The sequence below is a fragment of the Periplaneta americana genome, chromosome 13, assembly GCF_040183065.1.
Source record: "Periplaneta americana isolate PAMFEO1 chromosome 13, P.americana_PAMFEO1_priV1, whole genome shotgun sequence".
In the NCBI taxonomy this organism is placed as follows: domain Eukaryota; kingdom Metazoa; phylum Arthropoda; class Insecta; order Blattodea; family Blattidae; genus Periplaneta; species Periplaneta americana.
In genome coordinates this window covers 124,255,912-124,278,484 of record NC_091129.1, presented here as the reverse complement: position 1 = coordinate 124,278,484, position 22,573 = coordinate 124,255,912, and the positions used below count along the sequence as shown (strand labels likewise).

General features: G+C 41.3%; 1 protein-coding gene across 1 annotated transcript in view; it reads right to left on the bottom strand.

Annotated features, from left to right (window-relative positions):
- Positions 1-1,293: 1,293 nt before the first annotated feature.
- Positions 1,294-22,573, bottom strand: part of l(2)10685 (5-methylcytosine rRNA methyltransferase l(2)10685) — a 22,785-nt gene continuing 1,505 nt past the window's right edge. Inside the window, exons 3-10 of the mRNA XM_069844032.1 lie at positions 21,088-21,369; positions 19,316-19,582; positions 18,669-18,738; positions 14,305-14,436; positions 13,131-13,285; positions 11,645-11,769; positions 9,774-9,911; positions 1,294-1,489 (exon numbers count right to left, since the gene is read on the bottom strand). Coding sequence (XP_069700133.1) covers positions 1,345-1,489; positions 9,774-9,911; positions 11,645-11,769; positions 13,131-13,285; positions 14,305-14,436; positions 18,669-18,738; positions 19,316-19,582; positions 21,088-21,369 — 1,314 coding nt within the window. The 3' untranslated portion in view covers positions 1,294-1,344. The remainder of the gene's footprint in view (positions 1,490-9,773; positions 9,912-11,644; positions 11,770-13,130; positions 13,286-14,304; positions 14,437-18,668; positions 18,739-19,315; positions 19,583-21,087; positions 21,370-22,573) is intronic.

Sequence of the window (22,573 nt, the reverse complement as noted above, 5' to 3'; positions counted from 1 at the left end):
GTTCATTCTGTGCTTTGGAAGCCTTGTTCCTATTGCATGAGAGTGACCGTTGACATGAGGATACATAATGAATTTGTCTGCCATTACTCTGACAGCCTAAGCAGCGAGAAGGTTAACGGAGTCACTTTCGTATATGTGTATTGGGAAAATTAATTAGATTTGAATATTAATGAGATAACGTTAATATTGTGTATACCAGTATGGATCGAATATTACTTATGGCTTTTAAGGAACCCAGAGGTTCATTGCCATCTTCACATAAGCCTGCCATTGGTCCCTGTTCTGAGTTAGAGTAATCCAGTCTCTATCATCATATCTCACCTCTCTCAAATACGTTTTAATATTATCCTCCCATCTACGTCTCGGCCTCCCAACTAACACTTTATACTGTACCCTTATACTCTCATTTTTTCTCCAATATCGAATACAAAAAATCCAATCAATAGTCGATCTATTACGCCTGAAACCACAGTGATGATCCCCAATAATTTCATCTACATATGAAGTTAATCTTCTCAAAACAATATTGAACAAAATTTTGTATGTCAATAAAAGTGATATTCCTCGAAAGTTACTACAGTTACTCTTGTCCCCCTTCTTAACGGTAGGTACAATTAACTTCCATTTTTCTGGTACAATTTCCTTTTCCCAAATGGCAAGCACAAGCTTATAAATTTCACTGTATCATTTATAACAATTTTGCCTCTAATTGGGTCTCTTCCCCTGAAGGCTATTGTTTTTTTTTAACCATGTTTAGTAATCACTTGTTGCAAATTGTGGGTGGAAATTTGTAGTCCATCTTACGTTTCTTTTATTCAATAATATGAGTTTTATTATTTCTAGTAGCTGTAGGATTCCAGAAAGTTTTATTTCCTGGTCCCTTGGTCGGTCATATGCAATTCGACATTCTAGATAATTTAAAACTATACATCTGTTCTAGAATAATGTTACCAGTAATAATTTTTGTTCTTAGGAGTTTAATTTCCTTAATTGCGAGGATTTTAATTTTAGTTGTATTTATAGTTTTGAAGTATATTAGGTTTGGTTTAAATATTGACTTAAGACTTATGAGAACATATTATACATACAAATTACATGTAATATCGAAAGTAATGACTAGTCGAAATACTGAAAACTGTTGTAGTTGTAGTCATTTATTTCATTTTCAGTATGTTTCAGGAATTCTAAGAGATGTAAAAATTGTAAAACAGGGTTCACTATCATTTGGTTCTGTAGAAGTTAAATTGTAGGAATAAGAGCAGCTGTGGGGTTTCCAAGATCAAGACACTTGAGTAACAGTTTCTAGTATGTAAATTATTTATTTATTCAGGTACAGATGAAAAACTACTTTGTTCTGACTAATTTGCAAAAATACATAGGTCCGAAGTTACATGGCAGGAATGGAAGCACGAGATGGCCATACTTGAGTCCAAAATCATGACCTAGCTTGAATAAGCACTGTGTGGGTTCCAGGGCTGCCGTCAAGTCTCTGTGAAACAAACAATGCTGGGATGTTACTTCGCTAATCTACGATACATATGGAATGTAAACGATTTTAAATGAAAACAGTTAAAAAAAAAGTCCGAGATTTATAAATTAAAACATGCATGTCCCAGTCACAGCTGTCGGTTAACGACTTCTTGACAAAAGAGACTAAGCTTCGATCCAGCCAGATTATGTGAGATTTGTGGTGGAAATTACAGCTGAAAAACTGATTTTCAGCAATAGTTCGGGTTTCTTATAACTGTTATACCACTGTTACAACCTAATCTTAGGATGTTCTCTAGTGTATAGAAAGGGCATTGAATTACAATTATTGTAATCTTATCTTCTCTGAATAGCCTGTATAGCAGATTCAGGCCACGCCATCGAATTCGACAATATCAAGATAATAGATAAAGAAAACAACTTATACAGGAGACTGGTTAAAGAAGCCTTCCACATCAAACAACATCCCAACAACATCAACAAGGACGAGGGGTTACAACTCAGCAACTCATGGGGAAGTCTATTCCAAGATCATACTTAGGAATGAGAAGCCAGGTCTCCACATGTATGCGGCGCCCCCCCCCCCCCTGCATCCGGACATTGGGCACCGTATCAAGGTCACTCTTTCGGACCTTATGAGGGCCAGTATTTAATATGAATACTCCCCTTCACACAGACTCCAACCGGATGGGTATCAAGGTCACTCTTTCGGACCTTATGAGGGCCAGTATTTAATATGAATACTCCCCTTCACACAGACTCCAACCAGACTGGACCACGCAGGACCAAGCAGATGCCAGAAGGAGAACCTACGACCTAGACTTAGGAACGAGAAACCAGGTCTCCACATGTACGCAGCGCCCCCCCCTTCATCCGGACATCAGGCACGGTATCAAGGTCACTCTTTCGGACCTTATGAGGGCCAGTATTTAATATGAATACTCCGCTTCATACAGATCTCAACCAGATTGGACAACGTAGGACCAATCAGATGCCAGAAGGAGAACCTACGACCTATCACAGCAAGTACTCCCCCCATCGAGACTACTATATATATAAGAGCTGGCAGACTATTTCCTGAGATGAGAGGAGCGACTTTCTTGGACGTGAAAGGAGCAAGACGTGTCCTGAGAACTTCTGATTGGCGCACCGGCGAAAGCAGCTACAGCGGACAACCAACCAGATTCCTCAGTTCTACAGCAGCAAGCGAGCGCAGCAGCCAAGCAGCTCTCGGCCAGGGAGGCTCGAGGCGCCGAGCATCGTACTTCTGTCGGCCAGGCAGCGGACACCTACGTAATCGGCACTTCTTAAAGAGCAGCCTATTGGTTCCATTGCCGCACCGGCGCTCAGCGCGAAGAAAGCCGCGCAGCCTACGGAGGGCTGTGCGCACTAACTTCCCTAGGCCAGGCGGATCCCGGTCGGGGATTGGGTCCTCTCTCGAGGAGACCCCTAGCCGTCCTCGGCCCCTAGGCAGGCTTCCTGCTAGGGAGAGACTCTGTGCCTTCGTGCCGGAGTGACTGCCCAAAGGCAGGGCCTTCGGGCTAATTTGCTTTCCGCCCTCCACTCTTCTACTATTGCCCGGCCCTTCTGAGGGCTACGCAAATTTTCGTCCGGCCCTTATCAGGGCCAACGAAATTAGCGAACCAAACCGACGGTCCCCGGCGGGCTCCGCAACGCTTGTTGCGATCGGCTAACCGGGCTAGGCTTCGGCGACCAGTCGGGCGTAACTGCTGGGCTTCCACCCTTAGTGGGAAAGGGGCCTAGCAGGTTCTTGCACTGCGGACAGAGTGCCGCTTAGGTCTCCCCCCCCTGACAGGATCGAATCTGTAATTCGAATGGCTCCAGTTAAGAGCAACAAGGCCACGAGCCATCCTACTGCAGGTGGCGTACAGCGGTTGCTAGTTTGCACTAGCCAGACAGGGCCCACCACCTCCTACTTGCGCGTGTCGCGTCCCGCGCAGATTACTCCTCCGCCCAGGCGTCGGAACCTGAGATCGGCTGGTCCTGTACGGACGCCGCCTGTCCCGGTCCCCGTTGCGGAGATCCTTGAGCTTCGTCCCCCTACCACCATCCCAGTCCCTTCAGGACTCCCGAGAAAGCCCACCCCTCCCAAGATAGCTCCCAAGGTCACTGAGGTGACACGTATTGACTTGCCCGGTCCTAGCGGACTGAATAGCCGTGGTGTTACGGTCTTGGCTGATGAAGTGCCGTCGATTCCATCTGGGTCCGGCGCACTTCAGGTCATTAAGGCCAAAAAGAAGAAGAATAAGGGCTCAGCTAAGACTCAGCAGGGCGGCATTCCTTCCGCTAGTGGGCTCACCAAGGAAGAGAGATCGGCTCTCTCTACCTTGGAGCAATTGGAGGCGGCGACTCTTCAAGTCGTGACCGAGGAGGCAGCACCCCCCGCCGAACCTGAGGCCCCACAGGAGACGGCTGCTGCCCCTGAGGTAGATGAGGCAGTTCCCCGCCCCCCTTCCCCAGCTCGTACTCACGTGTCGGAGAGTGAGGACGAGGAAGATGATGTTGAGACTGCCCTCACTAGGCGACGTGGTGATATCCCACCCGTTATTATTACGCCAGCCTTCACTGGCTCGCTGGGCCGACTGAACTTAGAGTTCAAGGCCGAATACGAACCGTTGGGCTTATGCTCGTACAGGGCGCGCGGCGGGACGGCCGTGAAAACTGTTTGCGAAAGGGATTACGCAAATCTTTGCAGGTTCCTGACCGAACGGGGAGTAGCGTACAACTTGCTGCGCCCCAAGAACGACAAGCCTCTGCGATTCGTTCTAAGAGGAATAGATATTCACACAGATGAGGAGGACATCCAGGGCGACCTGGAATTCCAAAGCATAATCGTCCGGCGAGTGACGAGGATGCACTCATCAAGGACAAAGGCCAAACTCCCAATGGTCATTGTCGATGTGGAGAATTCCCCCGAAACCCGGGATAGAATGAGAGCCTTGCGTCAGTGCTGCCTGATGAGGGTAACAGTTGAGGACTACGTCCCCAGCAAGCGCCCGCCTCAGTGCAGCAACTGCCAGTGGTACTACCACACGCAGGCTAGCTGCAAAGCGCAGCCTATGTGTCGAGCTTGTGCACGCCCCCATAAGACTAAAGATTGTCGCAAGCCGCACGATGTCCCCGCTACATGCGCACTCTGTACTGGCGCTCACACCGCCAATTATGGAGGGTGTCCCGTGGCACTACAGGTTAGAGATGCCACGGAAGGAACGAGCAGGGTTGCCCGACGGAGGAGGGCAGAGCTCGAGGAACAGCGGACGCTCCAATACGAGTGGCTCCGGCAGCAGCGTGTGGAGCGAGCTGCGAGGCAGCAGCAGCTGTTCCGAGAACAGCAGCCGCAGCCACAGGCTCGCGCCCCTGTGCAGGGGCCCCGTGCGGAGCGACGCACGGAACTCGGGCCGGTCCGCCAACAGCAGCAAACGCAGCAGCAGCAGGCGACCATCCCTTCGCTTTTGGAAGTGCCCGTAGCCGCGCCTCTGTGGTCCACCGTGGCAGCGACAGCCCCCCAAACTGCTGCCAATAATGTAGGACCCCTTTCTCAGCGCCCTAAGCGCAACAGGGGCAGCAGAAAAGCCACCAAGGCTACCACGGTAGAGTCCATCTCCGCCCCTGTCCCACCGGCCCAGCAGGAAGCTATTGCAAGCACCTCGAAAGGCCCGACCGGTCAAGGCGCGACCTTGGACCAAGTTCAGCACTTTGCCGAGGCGTTGCAATTAGCAAACCCTAACCTCCCGCTCGCCCCAATCCTAGAAGGATTAACCAAAGTGATAGTTCTCCTTATGGAGAATCCTATGTCTGCCCTCCCGGAGATATTTAAGCTCCTAACCTCCCTCGTTTCTCTCAATGGCCAGACGAAGTGACGGAGTTGCTAGGATGTGTATATGGAACGCCAGGGGCCTTAGACATGATAGACATGAGTTCAGGGCTTTCCTAGACGCTAATAATATAGACGTAGCATTTATAACAGAAACGTTCCTGACACCCCAAGTAAATTTAAGATGCGCGGGGTTTAAAGTCTATAGACAAGATAGAGCAGGTAGAAGAGGCGGAGGTGTAGCGGTGTTCGTTCGTTCTACGATCGCGCACTGTGAGTATCTCCTTCCCCAGCTAGCGGCATTAGAGGCAGTGGCTATTAGAGCCTACATAGGCAGACTCCCCTTTCTGCTTATGGCTGCCTACAGTCCTCCGGGCATACTAGATGAACGCGATTTAGATATAGTGACAAGTCTATCCGATAGATTCGTAGTCGCCGGCGACCTCAATGCGAAGCACGCTAGCTGGAACTGTCAACGCCCCAATCGGCAGGGCGATAGGCTTTTTCTTAATTCTACAGGAAACGGATATGTCGTGATGGCCCCTAGGGAACCCACACACGTACCGGATGCTGCAAATCAACTGCCTGACATATTAGACATCGCTCTGGTGAAAGGTCTCACAACTAGAGCGAGACTAACAACCCTGGATGATCTTCCGTCCGACCACCTACCGGTGATAATGGAGATCATGCACCCAGTCGAACTCTCCCCAACCGCTGAGAAATTCAACTACAAGGCGGCAGACTGGGTGTTCTTTCAAGACCAGGTAGCCGCTACGCTTCCACCACTCCCCCCTGAAGTCACTCCGGCAGGGATAGATAGGTCAGTTAGCGACCTGACGGAGTGCATAAAGAAGGCAATGGTTGCTGCTATACCGAAACGGTCTTCACAACCGGGACGGATGCAGCTCCCAGCCTATATTAGAGACCTAAAGATCGCCCGCAATAGAGCAAGAACATTGTGGAAGCGTACTAGGTTAGATCAACATAGAATAGAAATGAACCGCTTGCGCAGGCGGATCAGTGAGGCGGTCCACGAGACGGTCGTGGATGCTTGGAAATCCAAGGTTGAGACGATGGACAGCAGAAACATGTCAGATGTCTGGCGTGTATCTCGAGCTCTGTCCAATCCGTCTCAATCTATTCACCCATTAGTAGTCGGTCCAGATGTCACGGCCTTTACTCCTGAGGAGAAGGCTACCGCACTGGCAGACGTTCTAGAGACCACTTTTCAACCCGTGGAACAAAATTTAAACTTTCCCCATATCAGAGCTGTTGAGGAATCGGTTCGAGACCTCCTTAGCAGGGAGCCGGAAAATGGGATACGACCTACGAACACCCACGAGGTCGCCCATTTCATTCGTCGCCTCGGCCCTCATAAGGCCGCAGGAGCCGACGGTATCCAAGGAATTATATTGCAGCATCTCCCAAGGTCAGCTATGAAGCGCATAGCAGAGATAATTAATAACATCTTGGCTTCCGGTCACTATCCCATTCCCTGGAAAGAAGCTCACGTAGTTCTCTTTCCAAAGCCCGGAAAGGATAAGACGAATCCAAGCAACTATAGGCCTATTAGTCTCCTCAGTTGTCTCAGCAAACTGGCGGAGCGGGTCATACATAGACGCCTCACTGAAGTAGTATTGCCCCAAATCAGGAACGAGCAATTCGGTTTTCACCCTGGTCGTTCCACTACACTCCAGGCACTCCGCATGACGGAGGACATTACCTGGGCTATGAGCACGAAGCGTGTAGTAGCTGCAGCTTACCTGGACATCGAGCGAGCATTCGACAAGGTTTGGCATGAGGGACTCCTCGTTAAGTTACTGGGCATGGGAGTCCCAGATGGAATGATACGCCTCATTTCTAACTACCTCCGAGGCCGTACATTCAAAACCCGTGTAGGCACTAGTTTCTCCACCCCCCGTGAAATTCACGCAGGAGTCCCACAGGGTTCCATTATCGGGCCCATACTTTTCAATATATTCATTAATGACCTCCCGTTTCGCTATATCCACGGCAGAAGTAGTCATCTGTATATCTATGCAGACGACACTGCCCTCTTGGCGATGGGCAAAACCTATAGATTAGCGTCCCGTAGATTACAGTCGATCTTAGATCACCTCCAGCCGTGGTTCCACGACTGGAGAATCAAGGTCAATGTAGAGAAATGTCAGGCCATACTCTTTTCACTAAGAGCGAGGCTCGAAGACATACCACCACCACCCACACTTTTCGGACGAGAAATGCCGTGGATGAACCAAATTAAATATTTAGGGATCATTATGGACTCTCATCTCAACTTCCGAGATCACATCCAATCCCTTCTTCGTAAGGCCAACGGGCTGATAGTTAGACACTATCCCATTCTGGCGGCCTTAACTCCTGACAACCTGAGGGTAGGACTTACCATGTATAAGGCCCTCATTCGCTCTGTCATTACCTATGCCGCACCCGCATGGGGGTTTGCGGCAGTGTCCCATCTCCGTAAACTCCAAGTTGTCCAAAACCAGGTGATTCGACTCATTACCCATCTCCCCCGAGTCGCCTCGAGAAGAAAGTTCCATGATGAACTAGAGTTGCCAACCATAGACGAGTTCATTGCTCGACTGGCTAGGAACCTGTATGCGGAAGCTCGTGCTAACCCCAACCCGCTCATATCTGGCCTCGGCCAGTATGATCCTAGGTTACGGCGTAGACACCAGACAGGTCCATTAGCTATACTATTGAGACAGGAGGACAGGGAGGCTGGCGCTACTCCCAGGTTTTGGTAGCTACGACTCAACTCCATGAGACTCCTTGGATAGTGCAACCGCTGTAAAATGACCTTGTCTTAACTGGGCTAAACAAAATCCCTCCATAACATTATCTACTTTTGTTGATCGATGGAAATCTAATAGAGCCAATTGGCTAGTATATATCCATCGATTCATAGAGTCATTCAACCTAAGAGCCAACTGGCTAGTCTCTGATATTGAGACAACTCATCCTGCCTAAGGTTTTTCCGTGGTTTTCCTAAGGCGCTAAGACAAATGTCGGGATAAGCCCTAAAAGAAATGGGCCACGGACCTGCACTCATATCCCCATGAATCCCCCTAATTAACAATCACATCTCTCCCCCCTCTTCGCAATTGAGCCATCATATAGCCAAATGGCTGGTCTCGAAATTGAGACAAATCAACAAGGCTCATGACCTCCAACATAATAGCCAAATTGGCTAGTCTCTTATATGAGACAACTCATCCTGCCTAAGGTATTCCGTGGTTTTCCTCAGGCGTAAGACAAATGTCGGGATGAGCCCTATAAGAAATGGGCCACGGACCTATATGCCCTTCCCCATATATATTCCACCTTTCTTATAAATTATGTATGCCCTATTTCAGATAATATTAATGGTATATTAAACATACGAGGTCACTCAATAAGTCGCAAATTGAAAGGACAGGGACCTCTCAAATTGCAGTTTAGATTTCACGGCGCTTCTTCCGACGGCCTTCACCTGCTTTGTCATCGAACAACAGATGACGGCGTCTTGCCATCCTAACGGCACACACCAGCCAACTCCTCCTCGCCCCGTTCCGTGATCAATTGATCAGTCTCAGCCCCCCTCGCGTATGTGGTACCTAAGAGGTTACGTCCAATTTCGGCTACCCCTTCAAAATTTTCTAGAGCTCCTTCAGGGGAGCAGCGTAACCCGGAGTGAGACTAGTGGCCAACAGGCTTGGAGCTCACATATTTAGTTTTGTACAGCCCCCAACCCCTTGCAAGGACGCGTTTTGCGTACCTTTTAAATTTTCCTCCCAATTCTCCTTCGATTTTTCGATTTTTTTTTCGACTATTTCCTTATCCAACAACTGCTCTGAAGATGGCCACAACACAGCAGTCGAAACGTCAGCCACCAACACCAAGACAACGCGGTAGAAGCCCTGAAGCTTATCCACACACCATGTTCACCAGCCGCGGAAGCCTACACGAACACTTAAATTATACTGCAGTTTAAACGAAATGTTAAAAATTACAATTATTTCCTCTTATAGTATCTGAATAGCTTCTAGTTTACAAGGGGCCTTAAATAATTACAATTGTCATCGTATCATATGTGAATAGCCTCTGTATTTGGAAAAGATATATTAGATATCCAATGCCTACCCACTTCACTTTACGTGATTCAGGTTTGAAGAGTTATAATTACAATTTATCACACTGTCGTTTGTGAATAGCTCCCATAGTTGGAGAAGTACGTTAAACATTTACTTAAAATTATCATATTACCGTCACTAAATAGCCACTGTCGTTTAAAAGAATTGTTAAATAAGAATGTTAAATTGAATTTAAACATCTGAATGTCCTAATTTTGCTGCCAGTGGAATTAGCAACTTTAAAATAAAAGGACAGAACTAAAAGAAGTAGCCCTGTATTTAATATAAAATGAAAGCAGTCTCAGCATACTTACTTGACTACAATTTCTACATCTGTCTCTTCCCACACCTTGCGCAAAGCCATGTGCACTACGCCGTCATTCTGAATAGGTGACAGTGAGCATGTTGAATACACCACAGTGCCACCAGGCTGCACCAGCTTCAGAGCATTACTGAAAAAATAGAAGTGTTTGTGTTGCAGTACCATTTAGATTACTTTAATACTGCCTAAAACTGGTTACTACTTCGGTATAAAATTTAATCCGTGTCACTCGGTTTCCTAAATCTAATGCAAGTCATATTTTATTTAAGTCTCTTTTTTTTTTTTTACTTCGGTTCCTTGAAAAATGTAGCCTTAGAATGTTTTAACACTTTTTCTATTTTGTTTTCTCTTTTGTATGCCAAAGACCTCTGTGGTCTCAAGAGACTTTTGCATGGACATGTCACACTCTCAGTAAAATAGTGCCGTAACTCGAAAATTGTGATTTGTAAAGCTATGGTATTTCCTAGTAAAACACTGCTGTAATAGTAATATACGTTACAAGAGCAGTATGTTGACGTTTTCATGTTCGAGGAAGAGATTGAAAAAGCGAAACGTAGTTGAGCTTTTCTAATTTCCGAGAACATGAAAACAAACATATCGCTCGTGTATCGTACATTATTTTGTGCGAAGATCGTTTATTACATACCTGAAAGACGAATTTCTAATTAGTTGCAATGAAATCTCCATCTTGGTTTCTGTTTAATGACGGCAACTTTAGAAAACAAAAATATCTATACTCCAGCAGGCCGTGATATACGTCTGTCTTTTTTTTCCCCCAGTCTATAAATGCGAACTTAAAACAAACGGTAAGGCTATGTAATGATTTATTTTTCATTTTAATATTTTAACAATATTATTTATATAACATATTGCAGTAATAACATCGGCATCTGGAGTCTTGTTGATTTTTTCACGGCTTCCTTAATGTTATTTGTATCAGGAATATAATAGCTTTCGTGGAGTAGTAGACTTTACTTAATTTTTGCAAATATTTAAAAAGAGTAATTAACAGTGCAATTTAGGTGAAATTGCAGTGGTAAGTTTCCAATTTATAATTATTACTATGTTAAACGTCTCTAAAAATAATATGTTAAAAGCCTAAAGCAGTAAAATGAATGTCGCGCTTAAGCGGTAAGAAGAGGGAAATTGTTATGTGTGTTACGTTGGGAATACTGAATGTGGTATTTCACACTTACCGCGTATTGGTTCTGTGCGGAAAACAAGCAAATACGCACGATCTCGCACAAAAATATTTTAATAAATAGGTACCGAAACCTGGGATAATTTACTACTTTATTATTAGAATTTCATAACTCCAACTAGTAAAAGAGCGGAAAAAATTTACGGAAGTAATATGTGATTTTCGACTTACAACAGTATTTTACTAGGTGTGTGATGTGCAGTCTTAATTGAGGTGTTGGCTTACAGAAAGAGACACTGTTCACAAACAAGGAACTTTATCAATTAGGACTATGTAGCCAGTAATTTTGCCTGGTTGAAGGTTCTTTAACATGCTGTTAATTTAAGACACGAGACCTGTTGACACTTATGTTCCAAAGGAAGCTATGCCAAGGATTTTTATTGTGCTACAAAAATCATCCCTCTGGCCTGGGTTTGAATCCACGAACTTCAGATAAATAACAAGGTTTCTTCATATGCCACTATTTCAGTAAAATTAGATAAAAGGAACAATTAATTAGTGGGAATAAAGAAAAGAGAAGAAAAGACTGATTCACAGCAACTGTCAAACTGCCAGATCCCAACATTCGAAAATAGTACTGTAGAGACGTAAAAATGTCAACAGGATGATATTCGAGTATGCAGAGACTTGACACTGATTCCAAATGTAATGTGATCCATTACCTCAAAAGAGCAGCCTGCATTTCTGGTATCATGAGTCTTTCTTTCGTTCTTGTTGGCTTGAAAATGTTATTTTCATTCTCATGTAGACTATGTCTGTCTACTGTGCAAGGCACATCAACTAAAATCTGTAAAGAAAACATAAAAATGCTAAGCTGTGGCTTACAAGCTCTTATGGAGTGTAACACAAATATAATTTTACATGTTACCAGCTTGGGACACATATATAAGCAGAATCTGAAAAGCTGTGGCAGTAATTATACTGAAAAATTTTATATGGTTTCAAGTTTGAATAAAACAAAATCAGTCAGATTCAAAATTTAAGTACACAAAATTTGAAACTTAAGTATAGTAGTGGAAAAAAAAAAAAAAAAAAAAACCGGACCGACCCTTGTAGCTGATTTCAGAGCCTTGTTCACTCAGAGCACGATAGACTGGCAACTAAGACTTAAGTGGTTCGAATGCTGCCTGGGAAGGAAACTTTTTTTGTCCTTATTCAAATTTATTCCCAATACTTTTCGATTGCTGGTAAAATTCATGTTCTGGGAATAATAAGTTAATTAAGTAGTAAAATATCACTGCAATCGAAAAGTATTGGGAATAAACTTGAATGAGGAACAAAAAAAAGTTTTCTTCCCAGGCAGGATTCGAACCACGAAAGTCTTAGTTACCAGTCTATCGTGCTCTGGAGTGAGCAAGGCTCTGAAATCAGCTACAATGGTCAGTCCGGTTTTTTTTGCCACTACTGTACATAGGCCTATATCTGAACATATGGGACACAGAACCTTAAAACTTTTGGGCCATATTCATAGACATTTTGCAGCACACGCTACGAGTGTACTAAGCTAGTCCCGGCTATCCACTGGTTGCTTGTACAGAATTCAAATCATATCCTATCAGTAACACTGGTTTATGAATACGAAAAACGCTGATCATCCACCAGAAGCCCACACTAAAAATGTCTATGAATACGGCCCTTAGTAACGAGATAATGAAGTATGTATCCATAAAACGATGCAATGATGAGATCCTAGTCAGATTACAGTACATATTATTTATATACTTATATTTTTAGCTTTCTAAATTAACCTGCTGCCCCCCCACCCCACAATCCAAGAAAATTAACTACTCATTGTCTTACTTTCATAATGCATTCTGAGAAAAATGTACCTAAATTTAAAAATATGAAATATGTGGGTACCTTTCAAAAAAAAAAACTCACATTGTATCATCTTACTGTAAGTGACCAGTTTATGGCCAAAAAGTAAATTAAATAATGGTAGCGTATGCACAATCTCACTAGCAGTCAGTTCAGAATTAAATGAGTGACATAACTACATAAAAGAAAATGCGATCAAGTCGTTTTTAATGTCTAGATTCTCATAATGTAACATTTCAGGACGAATATTTCTTAACCTTCTTGACCGGATGATTTCTTTTTAAATTCGACACTTAACAAATGACGTGTGATTACATAAAAGATACTTACCTTATTGTATATACCAACTTCATTGATGTCTCTGCCATCTTTGTGTGTAACAAACAGCTGGTTCTTCCACTTGTCCAGGTCATAGAGGTACTGCTTGAGGACTGCATTGATTCGATTTGTTCTGGATTCTTGGTTATCATTGCACACGAGAATTGCTTAAAAAATAAAAGGGGAGATATTTTAAATATTCGAGATTACAAGTATACAAGAGGACACTAAGTTATGTCCAATATTAGGCTTCTGTTCTTGAATCTGAAAGTATAACTGCTTGACTGAACAGAGTAATACGATATAGAAGATTTTATAGCATTGCTTCGATTTCACCATCAAAATTTGTAGTACCATATCCCACAGATTTGTAGAATGGAAAAAGTTTACATGTAGCTCCAGGGTACCAGCAACATTTTGAGTAGATAAAAAAGATCCTCAGTAAAAATATGAAACCATTCATGACTATTGTCAACTCATTTCGAACTGGTGGATCAAGGTCAAGTAATGGACTGCATTTGTCATGAGTGCTTACCCCATTCCTGCACCATTCTCCTCAACTAAAGTCAGCTTGTACAGCGAGATTATCAGTACTTCAGCTCACAGTTTTCAGTTCAGTGACTCATGCGTGGTTTGTGTGTGACCTTGATCCGCCAGTTCAAAATGTGCTGAGTATAGGAAATCTTTTATCAATTATTTCTAAAGCTAATGATTTTAACACAACTGTAGGCATACCACATTTTATAACTTCATCACCATTGTCATATGTAAAAATATCCAATGTTACATAACTACGTGTTGGATCTATTATTAGCAAAGGCAGGAAAAATTGAACCTATTTACTGAATATATTACCAAGAGTTAGTCCAGTCCTAGAGAATAGTTCTTGGTTACGGACCCAACAGATAGGTTCATTTTTTCTTGCCTTCCCTCATCATGAACTGTAAAATGTTGGATTTTCTGCATCTATAAGATGGCGCAAAAACACAAAACCTTGAACCACAGAATTGTTTTACATATCTGACGTAAATTCACTAAAATAAAAACCGTATTAATAAAATAATTTAATGTAAAACAATTAATGCAAGAGGAGCTTAGAAACAACACTTGGGTATTCCACTTATGTTATCAAATTTTAGCATGCAAAGGCATCTTGACAATGAAACACTGAAGTTTCAAAACAAACCTGGAAACAAAGTCTGCAACATGAGAAGAGATTTTCCTCCAGGAGCAGCACACATGTCCAATACGTGGTCACCTGGATTCAAATCTAGTGCCAGTACTGGCAATAGTGAAGCACCATTCAGAAGATAATAGTCTGTAACACCCAAGTGAACATAGATTATTCAAGGAAAGTAAATCGGTATTAGTTTTAGACAATGTATTTTTAATTTTTCGAAACTGCAGGGCATAAGCAAGAAGAAAACAGAGTAACATAAATGGAGAACTTGCATTATATAATTTTATTTTTAAATCGATTCTACAGTTCTTAATTATGGAGGAAAGGTAAATGTTCTTTTAAATATATCTTTATTACACAAAATAGTATATTTTTAAATGTTCTTTTTATAAATTATTTGGAAATGGATATGACGTTATAGCACAAAATCTCTATATACCTGTGAAGACAGTCATAATCATCTAGTTGGCTTTCTGATTGCATTGTCAGCTGCATAGCTATTTTTCTCATGTCCGACACTAAAGAGAGGGTTGATGAAGGACTCAGAAAATACCTAACAATCCTACGATAATGTACCACACGTAAATTTATATAATATATGGTAACTACTTTCATAAAAGAAAATGACTGCTTCATGTCAACAAAAATTCGAGGCGGGAAGGCTACAAGGTAAGCAGCACTAACATGGGTTCTTCCTGAACCATATGTTTTGCTTATTCATTCCATTTCATATGCTCCATTCTCCTCCATATCCACATTTCAAATACTTCTAGTCGTTTCTCTTCACTTCGTCGTAATATCCATGTTTCTGTCCCATACAATGCCACATTCCACACAAAGCACTTCACTAGTCTCTTCCTTAGTTCTTTTTCCAGAGGTCCGCAGAAGATGCTTTTTCTGTTAAAAGCTTCCTTGGCCATTGCTATCCTCATTTTAACTTCCTGGCAGCAGTTCATGTTACTGCTTATAGTATACTCCAAGTATTTCAAACTGTTCACTTGCTCTAGTGCCTCATTTTGAATTCGCAAGTTTACCTTCTTTATTTTTCTTCCTATGACCATGGTCTTCGTGTTATTTGCATTTATTTTCATTCCATATTGCTCACAGCTGTCATTTAGCTCCAGTAGCATATCCCTTAGTATCGTCTCCTCTTCTGCTAACAACGCCATATCATCAGCAAATCTTATGCACTTCATTCTTCTTCCTCCTATCATCACTCCTCCCATATTCTGAAACAAGTTCTTCACTAAATCCTCCAAGTCAATGTTGAACAGGGTAGGTGATTAGGGGCATCCTTGACGTATTCCTCTCCCTATTTCACTTCCTTGACATTTCTTCTCCTATCTTGACTTTGATTCGTTGTTTCATATAAAGATTACTGAAGAGCCTTCTTTCTTTCCAATCCACACCAATTTTTTTTAGGATCACCATCAGTTTATTCCACTCTGTCAAAAGCCTTTTCTAAGTCCACAAATACTATATACACTTCTTTATTCTTCTCTAGATATTTTTCGCTGATTGTTTGTAGCAGTCCAGTTGCATCTATCGTACCTTTTCCCTTCCTGAAGCCAAACTGCTTTTCTAAGAGAGAAGTTGTAGCACAGAAAAAGAGAAGAAAATCAGTCTCAATGCCAGCCTTATTCACCAAAAATCAAACAGTATGTTGTGAATTCAGAAACTGGTACAGAAGAAAATACAAGAAAGTGATAACAGAATTAACTGACTAGCTATACCGCTCACATGATGACGTAAAGAAGGCAATAAAGCGTATTTCGACCAAAGCTGAAGGATCAGATCGGATTGGAATAAAACTGCTCCAGAAAATTATTGACGTAATACTACCAACCTTGACCCACATTTTTAACGCCTCACTCATAACCTCTACATATCCTTGACTTTGGAAACAAGCCCTCATTAGACCTATCCCGAAAAATAAAATTCCTAAATCCCCAAACGACTACAGACCAATTAGCATCTTACCAGCTCTGTCAAAAGCACTGGAGCGCGTAGTACATAAGCAACTGACTGACTACCTCAATGAGCATTGCTTACTTGACGACTACCAATCTGGTTTCCGTGCAGGACATAATACTACTACTGCCCTTTTAAAAGTGATTGAAGACACTCGAGAAGCTAGCGACAGAGGAGAATTAACACTACTGACATTACTAGACTTCAGCAAGGCTTTCGACACAGTTGACACAGATCTCCTTTTATGTAAACTAAAAAACTACAATCTTTCTAACAGTGCCGTTGCTTGGTTCGATTCCTACCTTCGCGAACGTCAACAATGTGTATCAGCCGGTGGTCATTCTTCCAATTGGCGTAACCGTCAAGGCCAGAATCCCTCAGGGCTCGGTTCTTGGGCCATTACTTTTTACGCTTTATATAAACGACGTAACAAAGATCTTAAAATATTCAAAACACCACCTATACGCTGACGACTTACAACTTTACAATCATTCCCGAACTTGTACAATCAATGACTCTGGGTCCAGAATTAATGAAGATCTAGCATCTGTAGCTCAATGGGTGCAAAAATTTGGACTCAGACTAAATCCAGACAAATCACAAGCTATAATAATGGGCCACCAACGAGCATCAAACAAAATAGATCTAGCCACTGTATCAAATACAAAAATAAATAATACTACAATTACATATAGTAAAACAGTAAAAAATTTAGGGGATATTTAGATTCAAATCTAAATTTTCAAAGTCAAGTGACCTACATATGTAAGAAAACTTTTTCCATAATTCATTCCCTCAAACACTTAACCAACGTTTTACCTCTCAGCCTTAAAAAGAACCTGATCCAAACTTTAGTGATGCCCCACTTCGATTATCACGAATCTAAATACTGATCTTGCCCATAGACTACAGCGTGTTCACAATATCTGCGTTCGTTTCGTTTGTAACATTAGAAAATTCGATCATGTAACACCGTCACTAGAATTGTTGTCTTGGACTCCACTCTTCAACTCTCTCTTATTACTATTTAAAATCATCCACACCTCCACACCCTCTTACCTAGCATCTCGTTTTGTTTACCTTTCACTACCTTGAACCCGGAACATGTACCTTCTCTCTATTCCTCTGCACAGAACATCCTTCTAACTCATCATCTTTCAGCATATATCTATTCCACACCTCTGGAATTCTCTCCCTGACCATGTCAGAGACTGTCGGACAATATCAAAATTCAAATTTAAATTACAAAATCACATTCTAGTTCGTGGAATTGCTTGTTGAACACATGTCAGATTGTGCAACTTCACATTAACCCATGACATATAGTAAATATTGTAACTATGCTGTTGTAAAATTGAAAATTATTATTGTTGTTGTTGTTGTTGTTGTTGTTGTTGTTGTTGTTGTTGTTGTTGTTGTTGTTGCTGCTGCTGCTGCTGCTGCTGCTGCTGCTGCTGCTGTTGTTGTTGTTATTATTATTATTATTATTGTCAGTTATTCAATATCATCATTGCTATCTCTGTTTTCTTTCTTTTTTTCTTGTATTAGCTCGATGGGAGCTCTATAGTGTTCTTTTGACTCTGTTGACCCTCTATAGGGCTTTAACTTAATCTGTATTATTTTCATCAGTGCTTGTATTTCTTTTTTGTATTTATATGTGCTATCTTGTAGGATGGAAGAGAAGGCCTTATGGCCTTAATCCTGTCAGATTAAATAAATAAATTATTAATCAAAGAATTCTTCAATAAACCTTCTGTTTACAGTAAATAATCATCACAGAGGAAAGAAAGAAATAAAGAAATGTTATTCAAATTTCAAATAGGCTAATGGTACCTAAATGAAATGGGAAACGCATCTGGAGGAAGGAAGAGGAGTTCTTTACTTAGTAATTATTTTAAACTACAGAGGCTATTCAGATTCCTAATGAAAGTAGCCTACAACAGTAATAATGTTTGTGAAATAGGACTGGTAAGAGAAATATTCTCCACACGCAATATGTCCACCGAAAATTTCGGGACATACCTGAGATCGAAACCTGGTTCCTTTGGTGAGAAATCACTTGCTAGCTCAAAAGTCGGATACACTAAATAGAGAAACAGTTTACTAACAAGGATATAGAGGAGATGGAACAGCAAAGAACAGTAGTACATCACATCTAGAAAATATGAAACACTTCATTATAGATTCAGCATTACCTACTTCTACGAAATGTTTAATAATTAATAAATTTAATTTAATAATTATTGTGACCAGCTTATAGCATGTGTAATACAGCATTTAGAAGATTACACTTCTGTAAAATAGTAAGAATATTGTTATGCAAAAGTTACCATAAGTACTTTTTGAAAGAATTAATTATAAGCAATTCTGTAAATTGTCTATATTCAAACATTTCTTACTAAGAACTCCAGTGGATCCACGTTTTGGTGGTGGGAAAGAAGATATATTTCCCCGCTCGAATGAAAGCACCTAAAACAAAGAAGCATTTGTTAATTTAGGTTAATCTAAAAAGTTAAAAGCTACCAACTACTACGTCATAGTAGTTTATTTTCTAATCAAGTTACTGTATTTCCCAAAAGTTTCATATATAACTTAACAATTTTGAAAATTACAGCTGCATGTTTAAAAGACCTTTGTGGTCAATTAGACATGGCCATTTTTTTTTAATAATAATGATTGAAATTACATGTATAAATATCACAAAAATGGGAGTAAAAATTAATTACACAATTAAAAAAATTGTATTTATCCAATGACACCAGACATATAAAAATCCCTGTGTTAAATTAAAGCCAATACTCTCATAAATGACCTGTAAGAATTTCAGCTACCAACTCCACATAGATTCTGAGAAAACTTGCACTTTATAAGCATCATTTTAGCATTATAGAGACAGGCTATTCTGGAGCCCCTTAAAATTGTGTTAGTAATACCTTGGTACTATACTTCGAATTAATTTCTGGTTCATGAGAAAAGTAATACAGTTAAATTTTTAACAACAAAATCAGGATATCGTACAATACATAAAACAACAGCAGTACTTCACCTGTAGGTGTTCAGGAAATAAAAGATTATACTCATTCTCCACACGGACAGGAAAGTCCACGTCTTTCCTGTAATATCGATAATGGTGCGACTCTGCAATCCAGTCTTCCATGCCTTTGAGACGGGTCGCTGGCACATACTCATATAGTGCAGATGCTGAAACCCCACTGGCTGGATCAATGACTCGCTCTATGTCAAGTTCAGCTTCTTTAAGACTCACCTCCAACGACTTCCCAAAGTCACCACCGCTTATGTCTTCAACATTCCTCTGTCAATAGATAATCAAAGTTGTAAATTACACAGTCTTCTTGTTAAGGTGCGTACACACATAGCAAACAAACAACGAATAAATGCATTTGCGGACTGAATTTGGAACACATGGACGATCCAGCGAAGGCGAACTGATTGTTTGGTTTGACTTTATAAGTAATCCGTCGCTTGTTGGTACATCAAAGGAAGTCTGCATTCGATGTGGACGGGATTTGTCACTTGTTCACAGTTCGCTGTAGCAGCAGAGCACAGCGGTTAATATAATTTTACCAACTGGGTACTATAGTCCCGTCGCTCTAATTCCGGCAGCCAATCACGTTGCAGGTCGGCTACATTTAAATGTGTGCGTCTTGTGATTCGCTGATGAAGATGTAAAGCATTTACTAAGGCTGGATAAATACTTAATATATAATCGCCCGCCATTTTGCTCTTTCGTTGACGTTTGCAGAAAGCACATGAGGACGTTATTTGCCGCTCAATTATTTGCTGAATTACAGTGTGTTTGATTTATTATCCTAGGAGCTACGACATGATAACGTTTAACGGTGTGGCAAATAGATCCCTCGTCTGGTAGCTCGGCAACGAAAGAACAAAAATGACGAACGATACTACCTACCTAGACTTTATAGAGCCTTGAATTCCTAAGACGTAAGCAAAGAGGAGGAGTCTCGCCGGGAATAATAGCGTCGCGACTATAGTATGTCAAAATTGGAGTGGACTGAAGAAATTGTCCCAGGGAGACGAACTGCATCTGACCTGGGTGCTGTGTAGCTGAATTGACAGATTGCACCAAATAGTGAATCGATCTGATGATGATTCAGAACTTCCAGAGGATGGAGGGGCGTCTTTGGTTGTTGTGCGTACAGTCTGTCAGTCTTGGATGTTGTAGCTGAATTGATAGACCCACCGGACAGTGAATCACGATACTAACCAAACAACCTGAAACTGGCCTCGCTGTCAGATCAGTCTCAATGATTGATCAACTGAACTGATTGTCTGACAGACTTAACAACCGACATGATTGACTGACTTACTAACTAAAGTATAGCTGAGTCACTAGTTCTTAAGTCCAGGAAACTTCATTGTGGGACGTTGATAATGTAATGATGAGAAGAATTGGTAAAATGACAACAAAAAAAAAAAAGGAAAGAACTCCAATAAAACCTGCTCCTCCCTTACATTGTCTTTGTGCCCCACCAATTCCAACTTGGATCCTCCAGAATTTTGAACCTAGATAAGGATAAGTAACAGTGACAGTGGACGATAATTGCTAGAATAATTGCAGGAGAAACGAAAGTACCTGGAGAAAATCTGCCGCAAAGCTGTCTTCATCTATCACACATTTACTTCGCTTGTACTCTTCACAATTGCATCTCGAGTTTCTGGCCTTGAAGGAGACAATCTAGCCATTCTGTCCTCATGCACCTTTTCGTTAGGATTAGTTTAGTTCACCAATTAACTACAAATTTCTTTGTATTAAAATTACTACAATAGTACACTTACATTAGTATTTGTGCTGCTCTGTGCTTCATGAGAAATGTTGCTGTAAGTACTTCCACTCGTAGCTGAGATTTCAGATGGGAGAGTAGAACATTCAGTCTCTTCTGTCTGAGGATAGAGAGATTTCAGCTCTTCCCGCTCCTTGCTAATCATCACATCTTCCAGCTTTTTATCAAGTCTGAAAATTTTTTCCAAATCCCTATTTCTCCTTTCTTCTTTCTTTCTGTTCTGGATGTTTTCTTTCTCTAATTCTATTAACGTTCTCACATTTAAGGCGCCAATATTCTGTAATAACAATATAATAATAATAATAATAATAATAATAATAATAATAATAATAGCAATAATAACAATTCAAAGTAAGTACTGTATAATAAAATCAATAGGTACAGTACAGAACATTCCCTCGCATTCTATTCAGGCAGCTGGTGGTAACCGGTACTGCAACAGTACTTGCAATAGCCAGTTGACGTGTAATAAATTCACTATATAATTGATATTATTTAAAGTGCATGCGCCTGATCTCCCACCTTGACCTTACAGCTGACTTCACTGTACAGATAGTTTATACAGTAGATCAGTTCTCTGTGAGGACAAAACAGCAGTCGTGTTTTAAGTTATTCATACAGCTGTGTTAGCTTCAGCCTGGCACGAAAAGTAGGTACGAATTACAGTAAGGTTACCAGATTTTTTTTCACAATTTCCGGGGGCAGATATCGACATATGAAAAAACTACTCTTAACATTTCTGTTAGTTTCACACATTCACTTAGGCTATATTATCTTTACAAACTTTAAAGAAATAAAATACTCGTTCTTTTTACATACTAAGATATTCATTCTACTTAACTACTACTTAAATTGATAGTGAATTTCTTAAACAGGTCTTCTCTGATTCCAAATGTTACACCAAATGCCTGAAGGGACATGTTGAAGTTGAATAAGTTAGCAAGTAACTTATGGCTCGAACAGTTTCTAAACTCATTCTGGATTTTTGAGATGTCCACATCATGTTCATTGAAGAAAAGACTTTCTCCATTGAAGTATTACTTCCGGGAAGACACAGAGGTGGATAGTTCAATCAACATTTGGAGTTGTGGGCAGGAAGTCATTTTCCAAGACAAATTATTAAATTCGGGGACATTCTGGGGACGAATTTTGTTCGGGGGACTGTTCCTGGGAAACGTGGACGTCTGGTAATCTTACATTACAGCAAAGGATTTTAATGCTAAAGACTTATTTTCAAGAGCGAGATTGTGGAAGGGTGAAAAGAGACAATTTGCACCAAAATTTCCTGACGTTCAGGTTCTGCAAAGAAACAATAGGTCGTGTGAAAAATCTCGTTAAGAAATTAAGAAAACTGGTTCTTATTGAATAAAAACACTGAGAACATACCGCGTGTAGGCCTATTTACGGTACTAAAAACTAGATGAAATAGGCCTAGGCGAAAGAACTACACATATGGTAATCCATAGAAATCCCATATTAAA